The sequence below is a fragment of the Diachasma alloeum genome, unplaced genomic scaffold, assembly GCF_001412515.2.
Source record: "Diachasma alloeum isolate Michigan unplaced genomic scaffold, Dall2.0 Dall_scaffold_00178, whole genome shotgun sequence".
NCBI classification, from domain to species: Eukaryota; Metazoa; Arthropoda; class Insecta; order Hymenoptera; family Braconidae; genus Diachasma; species Diachasma alloeum.
This window is the reverse complement of record NW_021680344.1, coordinates 744,262-764,765: the sequence shown is the minus strand read 5'-3', so window position 1 is coordinate 764,765 and position 20,504 is coordinate 744,262. Positions and strand designations below refer to the sequence as shown.

Here is a 20,504-nt window from a genome sequence, read left to right as displayed (position 1 = left end):
GCTTATTAGAAAGCAGTTCTCGGTACTTGGGGCATAAAATATTATTTTATGTACCTAGGACCGTAAAACCGCGATTGTCCGTGATTCTAACATCGATTGTCTCGGATAAATCGCGGTATTCGGGCCCAGAGACATGGAATATTGTTACACGGCGATATAGTACATTACATGCCCGAGCCTTGGAAAACAGATCACCGTCCCCCACGTGCAAGATTGCCTTCCGAACCGAAGGCAATCTTGCACGTGGGGGACGGTGATCTGTTTTCCAAGGCCCGGGCATGTAATGTCACTATTTCGTGTTGAGGGACCTGAAAAACGCCAATTTCGTGGCGCGCAACGTGAAATGTGATTAACACTAGATTGGTCACCCTATGAGAGTAACCCTATGAGAGAAAAATTTTCATTTAATTTGAAAAAAAAAACGATATGATACCATTTAAATAAACTTATTTATCTGACTCAACCAAACTTTATTGATACTCGGGCCTTCAATTGAAAGAGCGCCGGTCTGAGGCGCTCATATACGTGCCTACACAAACACAAAAATTGGTTGCGTGTGGTTAGTGCCCATGCGCCTTAGAGCCTAGGTGGCGTTTTCTTATTTAGCGAGCCTAATAAAAATTATATTGGGACCGCTAATTACCGATGTCGGCGCTCGTTTTCACCAATATGGACGATTTTAGCCTTCCCATATACACGCTAAACAAGCCCAAATTGGGTTGAATACTGTCTGTGTGCAGCCCAATATCCGCCATTCATAGGTGGCGTTTTGATATTTAGCGTTTCCAATATATTAAATTCCCTGCTTTGATGAATCGGTACCTGTCCCACCAGCCCCTCGTTTATCGTCAATCTGCACGACAGAGCCCTACCTAATCGCTAGCCACTCACAGCAGACACCGCTCTGATCCACCGCCCACTTTGAAAAGCCCTCGAATCCTAGTGAATCTGGTGAAAATCACCCACGAAACACTGCCCCTCACCTGCGCCCCCATTGGCCCGCAATCGTCAATATCACCCAATCAAACCCGTTATCACCGTATCACGTGTTACCTGTCTACAGTTACAGCAAGTGCAGAGAATGAGAGAAGTGAATTTGGAATGTGGTGCTCCGAAAGAATTTCTCAATGTAAAAAAAATTACCAGACATCAGCTAACCTACCCACCAGCACTGTATAATTACCTCGGTCGTTCATTCAATTCCCTTGAATTGAAATAGTGAAATTTAACGCATGAAAAGTCTCGAATTAGCATAATGTTACCAATAAAATAATCCGTTGTGTTTTGCGAATGGAGGTGAATACGAATAGTATTAAACTACAGCCGTAAAGGTATTATGTTTTTCCTTGAATACTAAATCTTAAATCTAATTTGAATATTTGCTCACATTCAGTGATACAAATTCCGGAAAAACAAATTCTAAAAATAATTGATAAAATAATATTCAGTTTTCAGTATTCATTACCGCAAATATGGACAGCTCTGAGTACGAATTAGTCCGTAATTTGACACTTCTCTTCTTTTTCGAACGTTTAATGGATAAAGGTGGGCCACGTACGCTTCACGATTTAAGTTGTCAATTTGGAGCTAAAGGTTTCACGAAAGAAATGAGACAAATTGCTGGTGGATCACAGAGTGGCCTGCGTAAATTTCTAGCTCAATATCCAACATTATTTGTTATCGATGGGGATTATGTGTCCGTTAACACTTTTCAGCCAGTTGTTGAGCAGGACGAAGGAAGTAAAGTGAAGAACAAGAGGGATTATGCACGAGAGGCTGTCGAATATTTCACGAATAAATTTGTGCAGTATGGCGATGGTGCTGAAGTGCCAATTAAAAGCCTTCTGGGGCATCGTTCACAGGCCTCACCGGAAGTTAGACATATTTCAGGCCAGCATTATCGAGAGTTTCGTGATTTTCTCATGAAATATCCAGACGATTTTATTGTTGTCGATGAGAATGTTAAGCTTAAACGTTTCGAGGGGATGGAGGCAGTGCCATTCAAGGAATTGGAGCCTGAAATTCCAGTTGATCAGGAAGTTACGAGGAAATTGCTCGATTTTTTCATTCAGAGTATCGAGAAACAGAGTATGAACACTGTTGAACAACTGCTGAGTGCTGTTGCCACGAAATTTCCTCAAGACATGTGGTCGACGATATTTAGTACCCCCCAGGATTTGACGACTTTTTTGAAAATGTTTCCTGATGCCTTCAATGTACAGAAAAATATGGTGTCGATACATGCAAAACCAAAATTTACGTCTGATAGTGGAATTAAGAATGAGGGGAAGAGGAAAGAGAGCTGTGATAAAACTGATGGCTCACAGCAGAGCAGGACTGCGTCGCCTTCAGTGTCATCAGGACGACAGAGTCAATGCAATTTTAATTCTCTGGAAAATCAAAATTGCAATGACAATTGCAACGATGATTATCAATCTTCCACGGAGTTGAATTCACACTCACCACCGGTTAGTTTGCAACAGCAAACGTTGAAGCAGAGGATTAATACTTTGGTCATGAAGACTCTGGCTGATAACACTGAGAGGGACAGAAATTTACATGCAACTCAAGTTGGTGATGCGTGGAAATTGAAGATATTCCAGCAGACTAGAGTTATTGTTAATGTTAGAGAATCACTTCATATTATTGACGAGATAATGAATCCTCAGCGGGCAATGGGCGATGGGAAAATTGTCGTCTCCTTTGATTGCGAGGGCATCAATGTCGGTGCTAAGGGCCAATTGACACTTGTACAGATTGGAACTGCTCAAGGCCATGTTTATATTTTCGATCTGTTCACATCGCCCAATTTGATCACTGGGTTGCGTAAACTTTTGGAGAGTCCAAATGTCGTTAAGGTATTTTCCTTCAAATTTTGGCCAGTTTATTCGGGAGGCTTTCGTGGTAATAATTGTGATTTTTTGTTCAGGTGATTCATGATTGCAGAAATGACAGCGTGAATTTGTTCAATCAATTTGGAATCGTTCTGAATAATGTGTTCGACACTCAGGTATGTAAACTATTCTATTCTTTTTTGCTTTTTAATTATTATTTAGAGACTGTCTGTTGGAAGTCTCTGAATTATAGATTTTCATTATAGAGTTTCTTTTGTGGATTTTAATCGGCTTTTTAGAGGTCTTCACAAAAATATTGCTAGACTCTTAATTGCGAAAAATTTCCTCCCGTGAAAATTTGTATTGGAAAAACCTAACGAATTCGTTAGACAATTCTATTAGATTTCTATTGATCTGTCCATTAGAAAAAATCAATAGAATTGTAATTTTCTATTGTCTACCTATTTTTTAATTTCCTCGTCTCAATTTTTCATCTATTTTTCTTTTCTTTTCATCAAGAAAATCAAACGAAAAAAAAGAAAACTCGAACCGAGGAAATTTTACAGAAAATATTCCAATAGAATAAGTTGTACAGAAAAATAAAATTCTATTGACTTTTTCTACAGAATATTTTCTACTGAACATTTGAATAAAATCGGTCAAAAACTAATAGAAAGTCCAATAGAATTTTCTTTCTCGGTTTTTTCTACGTTTGTCTATTAATTTTTTTTGTGTGTGAAATTATGATTCTTCGAATCAGGGATGGCCATAAATCTTCCGATTCTTCAATATTAAAAGAATTTCCGACTTCCATTGATCAAGGTTTAAATATACTAATAAAATAGTAAATTAATTGATAATCTAAATTTCCAATTGATGATGAATTAAATATTTAAAAATATGGAACTATAAATTTTCTATTACGTAGATAATACTAAATTCCTTATAAGGGATTTCCGATTATCCAAATAATCTTCCTAACTCAATTACTGATTAATGAATAATTCAAAATTTTACCATTTGAATTGATGATTACTTCAATAATTAAAATTTTAAAGTGAAATTAACTAATTGACTACTTAATAATTTAATAGTAATTATAATCAACGGATGTGGCTATCCCTGAAAAGTGAAACATTAATTGATCTATATTTTCTTGAATAAAAATTTGATTAATTAAGAACAGATATATCAAAATGATTGATACGATCAACATCAAGATCTCCACAAGATGTGCACATCAAAATTCAAAAATATTAATATAATGTCTGTTCATTGAAAATACGTGGATAACAGCTATAAAGGGTAAAATCAATTACGCCCTCCTCATGCGATACCACTCGAATCTACGAAGAATTTCTCTTTCAATCTTCTGCTGTCAACCATGATTCCCGGCTTCCTGCTATAATTAGTCCTCTCCTCTCCACTCAACATCTCAATGACTGCAGTATAAAGGGCTGTTCTCATTCAGAGGGTATTGACAGTCACTCCGGGGTCTTTAGAGTCCTTCCATAAAATCCTGACATTCCATATTTCAACAATTTATTGAAAAGTACTAAAAAAATGAAATGAGTTGATTTCATAATGATTATCTTTCTGAATTAAAGAAAGGGCATGGAACGTAGGTCTCAAGTTAAGCTAAGTCATCATCACAGATAACTAATATTCATTCATTGTTCATATTGTTTTTAATAATGATTAATTTTTGAAAATAATGAAAGTTCTGATAACATGTGGAGAAGGAATTGAAAGGTTATATAGCATTGTTTTTTCATTTTATTATAGTTTAAAGGATTGCATCATGAATCGATTTTCCATTTATTTCCACAGATTGAAAATGGAGAAATATTGTCATTTAAATTATTTATTGAAAGTGAAGATAAATAAAATAAAAATATTTTCTTCTAACAATAAATATATAACATTTTCTCATATTCATATATTAATTTCTTTCTATTAAAAAATTATGTTAAAAAAAGTAAATACGTATTTTTTTTTATTCATTGATATATTTTTATTTTTTTATATTACAATTTTTTCAATATTTTCTTCTTATATATAAGATATTCAAGTTTAGGATGAAAATAATCTTAATTCTTGAGTGCTCATTATGTTGTACAAAAGAATAAAAATATGGCGAAACTCATATCAACAGGATGCAGAGAAATAACCCAAATATAAGAATATCGAAAACGGGGATATCCATGAATATTAATTTTCATCAATATTAAAGGAATTTGCGACTTGCGGTGATAAAGGTTTAAATATTCTCATCAAACTATCAAAATAGTATGATATTAAATCATTTACATTTGCGATTGATGATGAATTAAATGTATGATAATATGGGACTGTGAATTTTCCATTAATCGGCAATCTTCCTACCTAAATTATTGATTAATAAAATAGTTCAGAATTTGAATATTTCAATTGATGATTACTAAAATAATTGAAAATTTAAGAGTGATGTTAACTAAATGACAGCTTCAAAATTTAAGGGTTATTGTGATTTATGAATATGTCTATTCCTGATCGAAAAACTGTTGGCAACAAAAATAGCAAAAAAGCATAAAGAACACCACAGTATCATCAAAGTAGAAAATAAATGAAAAGTGCATGAATGCTGACATAGGAACTCTCAATAAGACAAAGAAAAAAGGTCATGACAAAAATTTTGCTATCTCCTTTAGATTTCGAGATATCCATTGAAAACTTGCCAATAGTCAAAATCGACTTGAACCATTTTATCACTTGGCTTTTAAAATTGGAAGGAGGTACAGAATGTTTTATGAGATCCTTTCTTGCAGATTTCACTTTGCTCTTCGAAAGAAGTCTTCTCGCAAACAGTACCAATTTTTTTCAACAAAAATGTATAAATATGAATAATTTTTTCACAAGCGAATTTTTTATGAAAATCCTGTCTTATGAAACTTTCTGTCGAGATTTTTTTTTTATAAAAATGCTGGTTGCACAAAAATGATTCTGAAGATTTTTTTTTCACTCAGAACTTTCCCTATGAGCAACCTAAATGACTTCAATTGTGGGTTTCAGGCAGCACATGCAGTAATTCAGTATCAAGAAGTAGGAAAGCCCGTTTATAAAGTGAAGAGTGTCAATCTCAATACACTATGTGAGATGTATGGAGCGCCATGTAATCCACTGAAGGAGCAATTGAAGTATATTTATCGTCGTGATCAGAAGTACTGGTCACGTCGACCAATGTCACGGGATATGCTGGTTTATGCCACCAGTGATGTTCTTGGACTCGTGCCTCAAGTATACAATGCAATGTCTAGGTAAAATATATTTCTCTATAGCGAATTTTCAATTTATAGATACGTGAACAATTCAGGTAATGAAAGCTCTGATGTTCGATTACAAAAATAGAAAGACATTCCAGTACAGAAAAAATAGCCGAAGTACTTGGATATCCTTAACCCACCAATCGAATTGATTTCTTTCCAGGGTAATCAAACCCGAGACGCAAAGCCTCTTCAACGAGTTATGTGAAGAGCAAGTGCAGATGCATATAAACCCAGCTGAAGTGAAATCCCGCAAGAAGCAACGAAAGATCGAAACCGAAGTGATGGATCTCCGCAAGAGAATGGAGGAAACAACAGGCAAGAATATTGTCCTGAGTAATCGTGAAATTCGCCTCCTCCGATATTTGTCATTGACTGAGGACGAGAAAGAGAAGCTAAAAGGCTGTTACAAAGTCGCTAAGAAATTAGAAAAGCTAGAGAGTTTAGGGCAGGACAAAAATGAGAGCTCTGATGACGACGATGACGATTGTTTCGACGACGAGGAAAAGAACGAAGAATATCCAAGTTTAGATAGTTGTACCTCTGACAATTCCCAGAATGACATAACATCTAAAATGGAATCTCCATCACTGACGGAGACCATGAAAATGGTCGATGAAATTCTGCAGGATGGTCAGATGGATGGTTTTGAGAGAATCGACAAACTAGAAGCCATTTTATCAGCCGTTACTTGTTCAACTAGTGATAAATTAATCAGTGATTCCGTCCATATAAATAGCCCAAAATGCATGTGTCAGGGATTTTCCCCCAAAAAATCAACAATTGCACGTTCCGAAGCTGCATGTCAAACACTTAGTACTGGCGATATTGTTATAACGAGAATATTTTTTACTGAAGAGGAGAAAGAACGAACGAAACTATTAAATTCGCCAAAAAAATGATTTTTCATATTTTTTATTAAACTAACTGATACAATGAATTTTTATCAACTAAATCAATGAATAGTCATGTACTAGGAATTTTATGATATTATGAAATATTTAACAATGATAGTTCGTCAGCAATAATTATGTGAATCATGTGTGTGAAGAGGAGACGATATTTTTTCTAAAAAACAAAAAAAAATGAACAAAAAACTAATCTCTAACCGTTGACTTTTTATATAACAATTTTAACTGGGATTATGAAGAGTTCAATAAACCACTGTATACGTAAAATTATGTTGATTTATTTGGACAGCTGATAATATAAAATAGAATTTTATTGATTCAATTTTGTATACAAAATATTATGAATATAAAATTCGATGCAGGTCTTTAACAATATTTTATAGATCGTAGAAAATAATATTCAACCATTTTAACATTTTTAAAAAACATTGTAACGTTTTACCATATTTCCAATTACAGTTTAGCCTTGAGACTGATCATGAGTTTCTCAAGTTTCATTGCAGTCTGTAGATTACCATCAATCTTCAGTTTTCCCATGAGGAATGCAGTAGCTGGTTTCAATTTACCAGTGAACATATCAAAGAAATTTGTCGACTCCATAGTGAGTGTGGCATCAGCTGGACTGATTGGGGTGCCTTTACCAAATCCCCCATTACCATTCTTCAGATCCAGAAACCACGTGCCCTTCTGTGCCCCTATGAAACAACCAGCATGATTGTAACACCCAAGACCTTCATGTTTTTATGTTAATTCATGATTTATCTACCTGTCATGTTGAACTGGTAGATAGCGCCGACTTTTTTTACGAGCTCTGGAGATATGTTGGCTTCAATTGCTTTGAAGACAACTTCAACATTACGATCGCCACTTGGCTTCTCGTCAGATTGCAGTTTGATGTATTTTTGGGGGTCCTCAATGTCCAGGAAAAAGTCCAACATCAATTGATCTTTGTATTCTGAAACATAAATTTGAAAATTAGAAGAAAGACCCTTAATTAATTTTTACACGTATGAAATAATTCAATACAAAGCGAATTCGTTTGAAAATTCTAGGGAATTCTCGTTAAAATCGATTTGTTTTTTGCGCAGATTCTATTAAATATTCGATAGGAAAAAGTCAAGAAATTTCGATTTTTCTGAATTTTACATAGAAAATTCATGCCCAAGTATTCTTATAGAAAAAATTTCTAGACAATATTCATATAGAAAATCGAAGTCTATTGACTATCAAATATCTCATAGAATCAGCGCAAGAAACAAATTGAATTTCTAGAGAATTCCAATAGAATTTTCTAGCGAATTCGCTAATTTTTTCTATTGCATTTTTCTCATACATGTATGCTCGGAGATCATCATGATTATAATTCTTAAAAAAGCGGACAATGGCATTTTTTTTATAAATAAGTATAATTATTGTTGCTAATAAATTAGCAATTTGTTGCCGAATCGGTTTTCTGTTTTGACATTTTGATTTCACTATTCTATTTTTCTATTTATTCATGTCATAGGATTATCCTCAATCGAAATGACATCAAAATTTTACGTATTATTCCGTTCGGTCAAATAATTCTACATTCAGACCCTCTCAAGACTCAAATTCGTTTTCAGTCTAGGTTCAATCAAGGTTCAATCAAGGTTTAATCAGTGTAAGCAATGATACTGTTCTCACCCTTTTTCAACTTGATTAAGAAGGCATTGAAATATACTGTTCAAGCCCTGATTTAACTGCAATTACTGATGATTCGTTCAGTAATCATGACAAAACCGATTTTCTTTTTCAAATCGCATAACAGGGATGGCCATCAATCTTCCGATTCTTCAATATTAAATGAATTTCCGACTTACATTGATCACGGTTTAAATATACTAATCTAAATTAAAAAATAGTAAAATAATTGATAATCTAAATTTCCAGTTGATGATGATGAATTTAAGCATGATATTAACCAATCGACTACTTCATGATTTAACAGTGCTGTAACCCAACAACAAATTGTGCGACCCCCATCATGTTCTGATAGAATCAAGACGGTATTGTTATAATTTATTGAGCCATGACTAATTCCATTTTAATGACAATTTTTTGAGTGATCGTTGAAAAACTGATTTTTGGAAAAACATGAATTTTCTCGAATCTGTATAAAAAATTGAATTTTAATTGGTGTCAATGAATAGAGCTTATTAAAATCTGTGTTCATGAAGTAATTGAAATTCATGAAATTCGATTGACATAAAGATCGTTTATTCGGATTTTTCAGACCCTATTTAGTTACTCTAACACAAAAAATTGGTGACTTAAATTTGAGTGATTCTAAAACTTCCATTCGGCAGCAATACATTTAGTTTTACATGGTTATTTGTATAATCATTCCGAAACGTATTGATATTGTTTCATTTGTGACAGGAAATATTGCTTTTGCCTTTGCGTCGACACAATTTCCCCTGTTCTTGGGGATCTCGCGAGCTGCTTTAGGGAATTATTTGAATTTATTCGTCGAACATTAATTTATTTATTATATTTAAGAATTTTGATTCATTTAATTTATCATCCACTCTAATTTGAATTTCGCCGACACCTGAGACGGCGGTCTAGCGTGATTGGGTCACCACCAGGGGGTCATGCCCTAAAGTATCGATTTTTGCTAATGTCTGCGTCTGAGAATAGGCAACAAGTCGCCAGCGTGACACTCTTCACCCGGCGCGATATCGTGTGAATGTACTTTGTATTCTAATTCGTGTTTTGTATTGTTTTCCTATTTCCTATTTATTTATTCGTCTGTATCACATTATTAGATAATTACCAGTTCGGTTTAGTCGATACTCGGTTAATCATTCATTTCTGTTTGGTAATTCATGATTAAGAAAATATTCATAGAAAATTTAATAGAATAGACTACTGCAATCTCATAGTACCCATTTAATCAATCATTAATCTGTTATTGGATTATCGATACGCTGAGGTTAGTGAATATTTTAGCACTCATGAATCTCCTAATAGCGATTGATTATTAATATTCGAGGCGATCCCGACTTGTGATTAGATGAGGGAAAAAAAGTTTCTAGTTTCCAGGACCGAATTGAATAATAATGATCTTAAAAAATTTCTGGTTTGAGAAGCCATTGCATCGAGAATAAAAAGCTGATTACTGGGTTTCAGAAAAAAATACCTAATATTCCGTACCAAAAATCTAATTATGTCAAGTGAGAAAAGTTGAAAAATCAAGAACCGTTGCGTTCTCAAATCGAAAGTTATTGGGTTGTTATATCAACAACATTTGCAAAACAAACCAAGAACATTCTGTGGAGATGACCAAATTGATGGAATGATGATTCCAAGCATAGGGCGAAATTGAGTTTGTATTTACAATTGAGTTTTCCTTTATACAAATGTACAAATGGTGAGGGTAGAGTAAGTGAATATGTTCTCTAGCTGAATGGAGTCGTCGAATGATGAACGATTGAATGATCATAAGTAAATGTTTATGACAGGAACGTTTTGAGGATTAGATTGTAATTTTCCGTAGGAGAGAGTTGGAGTGACTTTGCAAATTTGGGTAAATTTACGGAAATGCTCAAAATTGGGAATTTATCATGTCTAGAAGGACGAAAAAATTTAATAGAAAACCTGTCGAATTCATTAGAAAATTCTATTGAATTCTCTTGATGAGAAGAAAAGAAAAATGGAATGAAAAAAACTTAGGAAATTTGAGTCGAGCAAATTCTATAAAAAATATATGAAAAGAATAAGTTGTATAGTTGTATTGATTGATTGATTGAATAAGTTGTATAGAAAAATCGAATTCTGTTGACTTTTTCTATTGAATGTTGTGTCAATAGTCATGTCAATAGAATCAGCCAAAAACTAATAGAAAGTTTAATAGAAATTCAATAGAATTTTCTAACGAATTCGATAGGTTTTTCTATTGAATTTTTTCGTGCGTGTAGACAGAGGCATAGTGAAGTCACAGTCACCACAACCCAAATGGGTTATAATTCTAGAATAATTGAAAATTAATTCCTCATCAATTGAATCAAGGTATTAGAAGATAAACTCGAGTAGATTAATTTTAGAAGGGGAAAAAGCGGCAATTGAGAAAAGAGAATTTCCTTTATCTAAGCAGCCGGACGTTCATGACATGAACACTCCAAAGTTCTGGAGTCCAAAACTAAGATTTCCTCAAAATAAGACAAAATGTACCTTAATTTGACTACCATGGTCCAGCGCTCGACCATCTGGGTGATGTGATTTGCGATTTCAAAGCATTTGAAATCTTCAACTTTTAACAACTAATTAATTAACGAGCAAGATTTCAAACGTTTGTGAATGAAAAATGAATTATTCAGGTCCCAAACTTAAGATTAGAAAATTTAAAAAAATTCATGCAAGTTCTTTATTTAGATATTTTTACTGAGAACTAGAATTTTTTTTCTCTGTGCAGGTGTGACCCTGGCAAAATGAACACTGGAATTTTTTCTAATGTTAATCATTCATTGAATTGTCAACTAAATGACACCATTTTTTCCCATGGAGCCTAGAATGCCTTCTCTCTACTGATTAGACAAAATTTTTCATTGAATTATGCACATGAAAAAAAAAAATCAAGTGTTAATTTTGCAATTTTGCAACCGCCCCGACAAAAATGAGACAAATACCTGGATTGCAGGCATACGGGGTGAAATCGGTGATCCCCTCCTCCTTCAATACCTCGTCATCAATCAAAAATTTTCCAGTAAAATTTCTGCTATCCTTAGTGACAATGGCATAAGCTGCATCAGCCATAATTTGCGGTTTTCTGCTGTAATTCTTACTCTCCTCTCCACTCAACATCTCAATAGCTGCGGTATGAATAGCTGTTCTTGGCCAGAGAGCATTGACAGCTACTCCATCGTCTTTAAATTCCTCCGACATGCCCAAAACACAGAATGACATTCCATACTTTGCCATTGTATATGCAAGATGATTTTTGAACCATTGTGGATTTAAATTCAATGGAGGACTGAGATTGATAATGTGTGGGTTCTTGCTCTTCAATAAATGCGGCAGGCATGCTTTTGATCTGGAAAATAGAAGAATAATGAACAATTTCAGATGTTGATTGCTGGGGAGTCACTCACACGAGGAATGTTCCCCTAGCGTTGATTTGGTTCATGAGATCATATCTCTTCATCTCAGTTGTGAGCGTTGGTGTGAGGGAGATTGCACTGGCATTATTAACGACAATGTCAATTCCACCGAATTTTTTAATCGCTTCTGACACAGCAGCATTCACTTGGGCTTCGTCACGTACGTCTACGGTGCACGGCAGCGCCTTTCCCCCTGCCTCTTCCACTGAAAATATTTCGTCAAATGTTTAGATATATTTTTACTTGCTGATCAATTGATTGGCGTGTGATGATCACCTTCTTTCGCTGCTGTGTAAATTGTGCCTGGTAATTTTGGATGGGGCTCCGCTGTCTTGGCACATATGACAATGTTTGCTCCATCTTGGGCTGCTTTCAACGCTATACTCTTGCCAATTCCTCTAGATGCTCCGGTAATAAATAAGGTTTTGCCAGCAAGTTTTCTGGAAGAATCATTTCATGGGGTATTGGAATGCACTGTGAGAAAAAAATGATATTTCACGGACAGTTGACTACTAATTTTCAGGACTGTGACACTGAATGCGATTTAGAGGGAAAAAATCATGAAATTTCAGGTTTCTCTGAAAATTCAGTAGAATTCGAGAATTTTAAGCAGCATGAAGACAAGAATTCCTTAATTCATTTGTAATTCCAATCTAATATGAATATTCAGTGCCAAATTACATTGAATTTTCAGTGAAATCTGAAATTTCATGATCTTTTGCTTCTGAATGGAAACTTTCAAAATGCAATTTTTTTCGATTCTTTAATTTTGCTTAGGCATGACTCAGGGTGGTATGAAACGTCGAGATATGATGTTTTTTTAGACGATGTCTGTATGTACGTGTGTGCGTGTTTGTCCAGAAGTGTGTAAATAAATTCGGAAAAGGATTCACAAAAAAGCTGAAATTTTGACTCATAGTTGGAACTAATGAAACACAAATCTGTCCTGAATTTCAGCCCGATCGGTTGAGTAGCTCCGGAGATATAGCGATTTCTCAAAAATCGTTTTTTGCAAATATCTCCGGAAAGACTGGAACAATTTTAATTTTTTTTTTCTAGTTTCTAGGGGTCATGAAACGTGTAAAAATCATGAAATTTCCACAATCAATTTTCCCGGTCATTACAAAAACTTCCTCTTTTCGGATCAGAAAGTTAATAAGGTTTCCGAAAGTTTAAACAAATTCAATTATTTCTTTATAAACAACGAATGTTTAAAAAATAATAATTCTGTGGAAAACGGAATTTGAATGACGCTGAATATTCACGATTTTTTTCAAATTTTTCTATAGTGTGGTCTGTACCAAATTGTAAAAGATACTTCGATATCCTTAAGCATGATTACGATTTGCTATTAATCATTTAAATATGATTAGATAACCCCTCAGATGTCATAAAAAATCGAACATTCAACATTTAACGAAATAACAATGAATGTCAGATCTGCTGACGAAAATTTTCCAAGATCGAGTATCAATCCACCTAAAGTTCGAAGTTGAATTTAAATAGTAGTTTAAATATTTTTTCAATTAGGATGCACGATTTATAGATAAATAGAACAAAGTCGATAACTCAACAACTTGTCAGAAGGCAATAAAGTTTTTGTTTTGAATAGATAGCGTAATCACACACATTCCAGCATTAGATAATTTTGATGTATTTCATTCATTTTAAGACGTTATCGCAGCAAGAATACTACTCTTTGTGAATGAGTATTTTTCGTATTAGAGTGTATGGACAACTTGCATACATATTTATACAACGACGAAGGTGATAGTATCGCTATTGCCCAGAATGTATAACATACACTAGTATCACAGCAAAAACGAACGTCTGAATTTCACACACCTGTTGTAGACATTTTTCAGACACTAAGAAAACGTTTAAATAAAATGAAAATTTGTGGAAATTTCAAACATGAATTAAGATGTTTAGGCACCTGTTCGTCTGAAATTCAGGCAAATTTTCATTTTATTCAGACGTTTTTTAGTTTTTTAGTGTCTGAAAAATGTCTACAAAAGGTGTGTGAAATTAAGACATTCTTTTTTGCTGTGATTCTGTCGTTATCGAGTTCCCTTGAACAGGAAAACAAAATTCGCGAAAATAAATTGGACAACAATGAAAAGAAGGAAGAAAACAGAAAATAATAATAAAACCACAAAATTAAAAAAATGTTGAAAGTAAATTTCAGGCAAATGACATTTTGGCCATTACGGAATATATACGGTCCCTTTAAGTAATATCCACTTGCGATCGAGGAATAACAAGTTCCTCAATTTCAGAGAATTAAAAGAACAAAATATGATAGAACTCGCACAGTTAACAAAATACAAAGTCAATATCAAAATCAAATGACATTTGGAATGAATCTGGAATAGAATCATCAAATCCAAGAATACTAGTTTTTGTGAATGGGGATTTTTCGTATTAGAGTGTATGAACAACATGCATCCCAGAAAACAATTTTTGCCACAGCCATCTAAAATTTATCAGGACATCGGCAATTTGTTGACAAATTGTCGACATACTGTTTGCTGGAATTCATGTTTATACAACGACTAAGATGATACTATCGCTACTTCCCAAAAATGTATAAAATACACTATTATTCTGATGTTATCGAGCTCGCTTAAACCGAAAAACAAAATTCAGGAAAATTGATTGGACAACAATGAAAATAAGTACGAAAACTTATTCATAAATACGAAATCTTTCGAGTAATCTCCACTTTCAATTGAGGCATGTGGATAAAATTCCTTAATTTCAAGAAGCAAAAAAAACTGAATGCTACAGGACCCGAACTGTGATCAAAATACAATGTCAATTACAAAATCAAAGGACATTTTGAATGAATCTGGAATAAAATTATCAAAAATTTCAGAATCAATCCCGTTGAAAATTTTCTGAGCAATATACTTGAAAGACAGTAATACATATCTGAACAAGGCGAATATTTTGAAAAAAAAATCATTGAGATCGGTTGACTCGTTATTGAGATATTCAAGACATTAGGTTTACATACAAAGTTGAATATCTGCGAAATTAATTGACCGATTGAGCCCATCTTCCATACAGGTCCTTGCGATGATAAGAGACAGCTTCATGCCAAATTTCAAGTCGATATCTCAATTTTTACTTAAGTTAGAGCGCGAACAAGGATTTTAAGTCAAAAACAGGAAAATCCAAATATCTCAAAAACTTTGTATGAACGGATATATATGTTTTAATTGATTTAGATAGAGGACATCATGCCGATTATTTTGAAAAAAAAAATATTAAAATCGGTTGGATATTTTCCGAGATATTTGCGAGAAAAGGTTAAAAAACGAATGGATATTGCTCAAAAACTAATGAGCGGATCAAGCTGAAGTTTGGCATGGAGTTATTCTCAAGTTAACCCTTCAGAACTCGCGCTCAGCCACCGACCTTCGTTACTCGCGTGGTGAGCGCTGCGCCGCCCGTGCTTTCAGTAACGCAGGGTTGTCACGTTCATAGGTACGCGCCGAGCGTGCGGCGAGCGGGAAACAGCAACAGCGGAATTGAAAATTTTACATCCTTCGTTACTCGCGCTGGGCGGCACGGCGCCGCTTTTGCGTATGAGCCTCAACAATTTATTATTTTTCGTAGCCTTGATGGATTTTCAGCGGATAAGAATCTTGCTAATCCATTCTAAATGATTCAAGCTAGGCATTCTAATTTTTTCAATTTTTTGAAAATTTTGCAAGAGGCAAGCGAAAACTTGAAAAAGGCGGCACGGCGCTTATAGCGCGAGTTCTGAAGGGTTAAACAATTAATTGAAAAAATTTCCAACTTTTTGGAATGATTTCTCCCGTTTAATTATCAAATTTACGAAAAAGTGACCGACTGGACAGTGTCACGCACAGACATGGTCCCCAAACTTCGTATTTTTACGTTTCAGACCATTCTGCATCATTTCCAAGCAAAATTAGAAAATGTGAAAATCGAACGATTGCAATGCTCCATTCGGAAGCAAAAAAAAACTGTAAATTTTCAATTTACCTCGGTAAAATTTCAATTTAGTTTTGAGGTAAATCTCAGGCAAGACATTTTTTGAAAATTCTTGGACACACACCCTTCAAGTACCCTTCCACCGGCAATCCAAGAATAAACAACCAATTGACCGCTCCTATGCTGAAGAAGGCATGTACTGTTACTTTATGTGTTATTTGCGTTTTTAATTTTTTTTTGCCAATTTTCAATTGGTAGTATGCTTCCGAATGGATGCTTATATCATCTCAGCATGTTCCACTCTCATAAATCCATACAGAAAATTTATACAGATGAAAAATGTAATACATCACGAATTTTATATTGTCTTATCTCGAAAACTTCGTATGGATTGCTATGCATATTCCGATTGATCTAGATAGAAGACACTGAAAGGAGCATTTAAAAAAAAATTGAAATCGGTGCAGTAGTTTTTGAGATATTGACCAAAATAGTTTTTTACGAAAAGTGGAATATCTCAGGAACTACTGGACCGATCGGGCTGAAATTGTGCACCGAAGATATTCTCAATAGTACCTATTATAGGCCGAAATTTCATATGTTTATCAATAAATTTCACCGTATTAATGTTATATTTTCTGAAAAGTGATCATCCAAAAATCGAACTATCAGACCCGGATATACAGACATTTCTTAAAAACATCATTTCTTCACGTTTCATACCATTCTACATCATTTCCAGGCAAAATTAGAGAATGCCAAAATCCGACGAACACAATGCTTCCATTCGGAAGGAAAGAATATCAACAAATTCCAAAAATGATCCCAATTCCAAAATGTATAAAAACAAAATACAATCGATCCCGTAGGGGATGTTGGGATAAAATGGACACTTTTGACTTTTTTAAAAATGTTGATAAAATTCAATAAGTTTTTTTTTCATTGCAAAGAACAATTCTTTCCCTTTGTGATGACCCTGAACTGAGCTCAATTGATAAATTTGTTTCTGAGTTATGAGTAATTAAAACAAAAGTCTAAAGTGTCCATTTTACCCCACTCTCCCCTACATCTACCAAAACACAAAATCAATATTGAAACCAAGTGGCCTTCGAAGCCAAAATGTGACAGTCATCATCATATCCGATCAAATGTGTGTTTACTTTAATTATTCCAATGCTCATTTAATTTATTTGTACTTTGATCCCGGGCAGGCTCAAAGTACAAAACAAATAAACTGAAAATTGGCTCGGCTCACTGCCCCCCGCAAAATAAAGCCCACGCACAAGCAAAACCTCATATTTACCCAGTATTTTTGAGCATTGTAACTCCACCCGAAGACCCACACCTATCACCAAAGTAATCCTCCGACTCACTGAAAAAACTGTCGAGAAAACCAACAAAACCGACCGTAAAACTAACTGTAAAAAAATTCTTGCCCCTGCCGTATGCCACCCAGTGTCGGTGTCCGCCATCTGCGCGAAAGATTCGTCTCAAAGAAACTAAAACCCTCAGCGCTCTGTTTTACCGATGACTCCGTCACGTGACCGAAAGAAGAGGCGATACATGAGAACGAAAGGCGATTGGTTGATTTGAAAATAGAACGTGAAAGGGAACCTGCTGGGTTTTCGTGTTATACCGGCAAACAGGGTTTCACTCATTGGAGGGTACGAAACGGCCAGCATTCGGCCTACGAGCGTCGATCAGCGTCCACACGAATCCGGTGACGTTCCCCAAACAAAACATTGCCCGCGTTTCATTCAACTCGTCACGTACGAAAACCCATAAAAAATTGTGGTGAGGTTTTTTTATCGGATTACTCAGTCCCAGTCGCTAGTGTGACCCAAATACCCTGTACCACTTGGATTTTTTAACGATAAAACGGTATTACAACGAAAATGTTCCGTTGTAAGTGTACACAAAGCTGTCGAGTTCATTTCAAAGCGCGGAGTATAGACGGTGAATCTGATCGATGCACGCATTGATAATCTCCGATGAAATTATAACGTTAATGTGCACTTTTTACGAAGATAAGATGAGTGACAGTTTGATGTGAAAATTTAATTGCTTGAGATTGAGATTCAGTGATCGTTTGAAATAATATTCGAGTGAAGATAAAAGCGGAATGTGGAAGAGTTAAAACGTCATGATTGAAAGATGGTTTTGGAGGGAATCATGGTGCCGATCGGTGGGAGATCCTCAGGTAAAGGATCCAACGAAACGACGGCATCACGATCCAACATCGGCAAGACGGTGACTTGGATTACCAAGAAATCGTTACGATAAGTCACTCGTTTCAAACCCGTTCTGGATTTTTTTTTATCTCACCGCTGTTACGAAACCTGTCTATCATCGCGTCCGACTTCTCATTATTTGTTATGCACGATAATCGGTGTACAATCACAAAGTATGCCGTTCGTCGTGAGAAAAATCGAGCCGCGATACGTTGGCCGTGGGCACGTGCCGCAGGATGCAACGACAGCGGAAACATGGCCAGTTGGTGCAGAATTGGGTGCTGTATCAAATGGCACATTGGCAAGTACACTGAAACAACTTGCTTCGTTATTATCTGTTGCCGAGGATATATTTGGCGAGTTAACGGCGGAATTGACGAGTGTAGCAGACAGGAGTGGCGTACTCAGACGAAGAATCGATCGACTCGACGATCGATTAGCGGGCATCGATCCAAAGAAAATACCAGTTCGTAAGTAATTGCTTTGATTCATTCCCACGATAGGGGCGATGAGAGGTGGATGTCTCCAGTCATCGATAATATTTTCCAACTATTTTTTTAATGATAACCAAAGACTTTGGCTATTTTTTCTCCAGTGAAATGCTTTTCTACTTCTGTAGAAGAATATCAGACATTTTACAGTGATTTTATTATTTAGTAATGATTTTATTATTTATTACTAGGGGGCTACGCCCCCTGCTCGCTCCGCTCGCCAACCCACATATGACCCTCATCTTACTTATTCTGACCCTTGTGATCCTCATTATAACCCATATGACCCTTATTCTGACCTTCAGGACCCTTAATCTCACGCTGGTGTACCTTATTCTGACCCCCATGACTCTTAATCTGACCTTTGTGACCCTCATTATACCCCTCGTGACCCTCAATCTAATCCATATGACTCTTATTCTGACCCTCGTGACCTTTATTCTAACCCTGGCCCTCATGACCCTGATTCTGAACCTCGTGACTCGTATTCTGACCTTATTCTGTACCTTATTTTGGTGTCTTAATTTCGAGTACCAAAGTTTCATCACCAGAAGTCGATTTGAATTTTTACAATACAGAGATTATTTACTAACTTTGCTCCCTGCTCACTTCGCTCGCTAAGGCCAGGGGGCTTCGCCCCCCCCCTCGCTTGCTTTGCTCGCTCATCTAATCTCCTTGGATATGTGTAGGTTGTATATTCTTGACACGCGTCGCATGTTTGGCACAAAAAATCCTTTGATCATTTTTAACAAACGATTTTTTTGGCACAAATAAGACTTGTTTGAGAACTCTGCTGTTTACTCTTTGTCTAGCTGTACTACACAGTTTAGAAGATAATAAATAATGAAATCCGTGTATCTAACACGCGAGGCATAGGCGGAACGGGGGTTATGGGTCCCCTCGAACTCGATTTTTCCATCTTATGATGTTCTTAAAAAACTAATCCATTATAGATTGATAAATTCCGAATACGGTTAATTTTTTGTAAAATTTTGTGCTACATAATTTCTGCGATATTCAACTCTCAGACAGTTCGTAAGTAATTACTTTGATTCATTTCTACGATGAGTCGATGAGAGGTGGGTGTTTCCAGTCGCTGATAATGTTTTCCAACTATTTCTTTAATGATATCCACGCACTTTGCCTATTTTTTCTCCAGTGAAATGCTTTTCTACTTTTGTAGACGAACATCAGACATTTTACAGTGATTTTATTATTTACTAAGGGGCTTCGCTCCTGCTCATTTTGCTCGCTTCGCTCACTCACCCTATCTCCTTAGATATGTTTAGGTTGTATACTTCAAGTATTCATATTCAAAATTTTACTAGAAATCGATGTCATGCAAAAAAAATAGAATTTCCGATAGTTTAAACAATTTTAATTATTTATTTATAAACAATGGATGTGAAAAAAAAATTATATGCATAATGTAATTTGAATAACGCTGAATATTCATGATTTTTTTTAAAATTTTCTCATGCGATTTAATTGACAAATTTGGAGATTGAAAATAGTTGAATCTATAGTGTGGTCTGTACCAAACTGTAAAAAAAAACTATCATTATATTTTACTGAAAAGAATTATTAATATTTCAAATAATTGATTTTTCAGTTTTATAATTATTACATTTCGTTATTAGTACTAT

The 20,504-nt window shown here is 35.1% G+C and overlaps 3 protein-coding genes across 3 annotated transcripts in view; 2 read left to right on the top strand and 1 right to left on the bottom strand.

Moving 5' to 3' along the window:
* Positions 1-1,082: 1,082 nt before the first annotated feature.
* LOC107039182 (egalitarian protein homolog) lies at positions 1,083-7,314 on the top strand. Its single transcript, XM_015258680.1, has 5 exons — positions 1,083-1,331; positions 1,449-2,858; positions 2,930-3,010; positions 5,886-6,130; positions 6,300-7,314. The coding sequence occupies exons 2-5, from the start codon at positions 1,473-1,475 to the stop codon at positions 7,036-7,038; spliced, it is 2,451 nt and encodes an 816-aa protein (XP_015114166.1). The 5' UTR covers positions 1,083-1,331; positions 1,449-1,472; the 3' UTR covers positions 7,039-7,314.
* Positions 7,315-7,340: 26 nt separating this feature from the next.
* On the bottom strand, positions 7,341-17,617 carry LOC107039260 (hydroxysteroid dehydrogenase-like protein 2). Its single transcript, XM_015258787.1, has 6 exons — positions 17,440-17,617; positions 12,447-12,610; positions 12,162-12,375; positions 11,700-12,103; positions 7,814-8,002; positions 7,341-7,742 (listed from the first exon to the last, which is right to left on the bottom strand). Exons 1-6 carry the CDS (start codon positions 17,454-17,456, stop codon positions 7,501-7,503), a joined length of 1,230 nt encoding a protein of 409 aa, XP_015114273.1. The 5' UTR covers positions 17,457-17,617; the 3' UTR covers positions 7,341-7,500.
* Positions 17,618-18,542: 925 nt separating this feature from the next.
* LOC107039173 (serine-rich adhesin for platelets) overlaps positions 18,543-20,504 on the top strand; it is a 51,493-nt gene continuing 49,531 nt past the window's right edge. Inside the window, exon 1 of the mRNA XM_015258667.1 lies at positions 18,543-18,837. Coding sequence (XP_015114153.1) covers positions 18,543-18,837 — 295 coding nt within the window. The remainder of the gene's footprint in view (positions 18,838-20,504) is intronic.

Coding starts and splice junctions, on each gene's coding strand:
- LOC107039260 (XM_015258787.1), bottom strand. Junction 12,104..12,161: donor GCTAGGGGAACATTCCTCGT/GTGAGTGACTCC, acceptor TCTATTTTCCAG/ATCAAAAGCATGCCTGCCGC. Junction 8,003..11,699: donor CCCGTATGCCTGCAATCCAG/GTATTTGTCTCA, acceptor TTTATGTTTCAG/AATACAAAGATCAATTGATG.
- LOC107039182 (XM_015258680.1), top strand. CDS start 1,473: ATGGACAGCTCTGAGTACGAATTAGTCCGTAATTTGACACTTCTCTTC. Junction 2,859..2,929: donor AGAGTCCAAATGTCGTTAAG/GTATTTTCCTTC, acceptor TTTTTTGTTCAG/GTGATTCATGATTGCAGAAA. Junction 6,131..6,299: donor GTATACAATGCAATGTCTAG/GTAAAATATATT, acceptor ATTTCTTTCCAG/GGTAATCAAACCCGAGACGC.